General features: G+C 51.5%; 1 protein-coding gene across 1 annotated transcript in view; it reads right to left on the bottom strand.

Annotated features, from left to right (window-relative positions):
* Positions 1–281, bottom strand: part of Fbxw9 (F-box and WD repeat domain containing 9) — a 6842-nt gene extending 6561 nt beyond the window's left edge. Inside the window, exon 1 of the mRNA XM_033757506.1 lies at positions 4–281. Coding sequence (XP_033613397.1) covers positions 4–161 — 158 coding nt within the window. The 5' untranslated portion in view covers positions 162–281. The remainder of the gene's footprint in view (positions 1–3) is intronic.
* Between the last annotated feature and the right edge of the window lie 2697 nt (positions 282–2978).

The following is a 2978-nucleotide window of genomic DNA, read 5'->3' as shown; positions in this document are numbered from 1 at the left end:
GACACCACCGAGGCGCGCGGGGGAGCCAAACCCGGCTTCAGCGGGCCGAACACGCGGGCCACGTAGGCTTCGGCTTGTGCATCTGGGTCGGGATCCGGTTCTGGCCCCGAGTCATCGTCAGAGGCGCGAGGATCATCACATTGGCCTGGAGGAAGCTCCATGGCGACCGGGTGGGCGCGGCCGGCCCTGCACTGTCAGCCGCAGGTCTCGCGTCCCATCTCCTAGGCAGCGCGAGGGTCCTTCCGGTGCGGCCTGATGACGTAAGGAGCCCACCGGAAGCAAGGCGACAGGGAAGTTGGCCTGGTGCCTGACGCGCTTGCTTAAAGGCGTCGCGTTGTTTGGCAGCGTTGGCCCGGGGCTGGAAAGTGCGAATTTTTTCTTAAACAGATGGTTTCTAGAGACCTGCTCAAGTTTGGGGTGAGGATAGAGACCACTAGCTGAGTTATGGAATGTGCACTAAGCGCCTCTTGCAATAGAGGCGTTTTTAGGACGAGCACCCCATCGCTTCTCGGCCTTTTGGCTAAAATCATATGTAAAAGGAACACTCCTGTGACCCTGACCTAGGTCCGTTTGTTTTGGAAGACTGCTTGCAGGAGCTACAGCTATCTCGATTGCCCCATTGTGTACGGCCAGCAGCTGAGCTGAGCCTTCCTCAAAACGTCTTTTCTTTGCAACAGCCTCCCTATGTATCCCAAGGTGGCTCCAACTCAGCCTACTCCACCTCCCGACTACTGGGATTACATCCGTGTGCCACAGGTTAGAATTTTTTTCTCCTTTTAAAATAGGTTATGCAGATTGTTTCATTTTGGTGGATTCATACGTGCACATAACATACTATGATAATTTTCACACTCAACACACATACAAAACCTCCAGGTTAGACTTTTTTGTACCGGGGAATAGAACTCGGGACCTTGTGCTTGCAAGTCAGGCAGCGGAACCACTGAGCTACATCCCCAGCCCCTGGGAAAGACTTTTTAATGATTGGCCTATAAACAAGAATTACCGGACTGGGGATTAGCTCAGCGGCACTGCACCAGCCTGCAAGTTCAAGATCCTGAGCTCAAGCCCTGGTACTGAAAGGAAAAACAAAATTACCGAGTTTGGTGGCACAGGCCTGTAATCCCAGCAATAATAAGACTGAGATAGAAAAGCGGGAGTTTGAAGCTAGCCTAAACTACAAGGTAAGACCCTGTCTCAAAAAAATCAAAATAAAAACCAAAAACCAGTTTTCAAACTTGAACTTACTTCAGTATATCTGAATTATTTGCATATTAGGCATGGTAATTTATATAGTAATAAACATTTGCCTTTTGTGTTAAAAAGTGCTGCAAGGCTTTGTCCCTTCCATCAGTTGAGTGTACCACCCTAAGGAGCTATATGTAGGTCTCGGATGATATTTCCCCTCACGTTCATCTTCCCATTTTACAAGGTAGGAAACAGACTTGAGGTCTCAAGGCTCATTTCCTCGTCTTCCACTTACTTCCTGGCTGGAGCTCTGTGCATACCATTTCTAAAGCTTCCAGGTGTCCTATGTCCCTAACTTTACCCTCTACCCATACCCAAAGATGCAAGAAAACAGGCCAAGGGTTTCACAAGAAACTGATCTTTACTCAACAAAGTTCTACACAAGTGGAATCTCACGCCACCTCGGCGCCAATCCCCAGCACAGCACAGTAACAAATGGACAGAGCCGGGAGCCCACAGAGTAAGAAGGTAAAAAGAAGGAGAGGTTGAGGGAAGGACTGCGGATCATAGCCAGGCTGGTCCACAGCCCTGGACAGGGAAGGTTGAGAAGCTGAAACTTCGTTGTGCAAAAACCAACTAAAAATAAATTAAAAAATTAAATACCTTTCTTAAAAAAGGGGGGGGGGAGAAAACTAGAACCACCAGGCTCCCCTTCCCTGAAGGTGTGGCTGGAACCCCCAACTTGGGGAGAGGGAGTTACCAATACCATCAGATAGCCAATCCATACAGACTCCTAGACCCAGTGGAGGGTGCTTCAGAGAACTGGAATTACCAGAAAGCTAAATGGTATTTTTTAAAAAAATTTTTTAAACAAATGGCTTCTAGAGACCTGCTCAAGTTTGGGGTGGGGTAGGGACCACTAGCTGAGTTATGGAATGTGCACTAAGCGCCCCTTGCAATAGAGGCAGGCCTGGCCCTGTCTCAGAGAAGTCACTGGGCCAGGATGGGGCTGGGGTCCAGGCCCTTGGAGTGGTGGATGGAGCAGGTAGAGAGATGCAGGACTCCGGTGGACCCCAAAATACAAGGGGCCCCCAAGAGTTAAAGAGCAGGAAAGGGAGAAAGGAAAAAAATATTTAAGGGGGCGGCAGGGCCCGGTTATCTGGCCAACTTGGAAAAAACTATGCCCCCTTCTCTAGGGGTGCCCCTCCCACCTGTACCACACCCCCACTGAATCCCAGAAGTTTCACTGGAAACGCTGTCCCAGTCTTGTGGGGTCTCTGGGCCCACTGGGCACTGTGATAATCAGGGTGTCCTGGATCCCTCTGGGACAGAAAGGAGACAGGGGCTGCTCCACCACTGCCCCCTTCCCCAAGCCCTCAGCTTACTTCCTGCTGGCAAAGCATAAGCCTGGGTCCTCTATCACCATATGTTCAATGCCCTCGCCCTTGAGGAAGGTCTCTGAAGGCACAGAGAGCCCACCTGCCCTTGACACTACTTCCAGAGAGAAAAGAAGGGGCAGGTACTAGCAGCTCATGGCTTCCAGCTCTTCTGAAGAGGATCCCACTCCTGGAGCATGGGGGTAAGAGACAGGGTGACCTCTGGCCAGTCCCACTGCTGCTCTGGTGGACCCCATTCTGCTGGCGGGATGGGACAAGGACGGGGACATACTAGTTGGCTGAGGCTTCCATGGAGCTGACAGGAAATTTGTGGAGCAGGTCCAAAGCGTGCACGTGCTGACAAGGCGGCCCAAGGTGACCGTCCTCCCCCCCGCCCCAGTCCTGGCAGAGGCC

The sequence above is a fragment of the Fukomys damarensis genome, unplaced genomic scaffold (assembly GCF_012274545.1).
Source record: "Fukomys damarensis isolate Sample0158 unplaced genomic scaffold, DMR_v1.0_HiC HiC_scaffold_30, whole genome shotgun sequence".
In the NCBI taxonomy this organism is placed as follows: Eukaryota; Metazoa; Chordata; class Mammalia; order Rodentia; family Bathyergidae; genus Fukomys; species Fukomys damarensis.
This window is presented reverse-complemented; position numbering and strand designations above follow the sequence as displayed.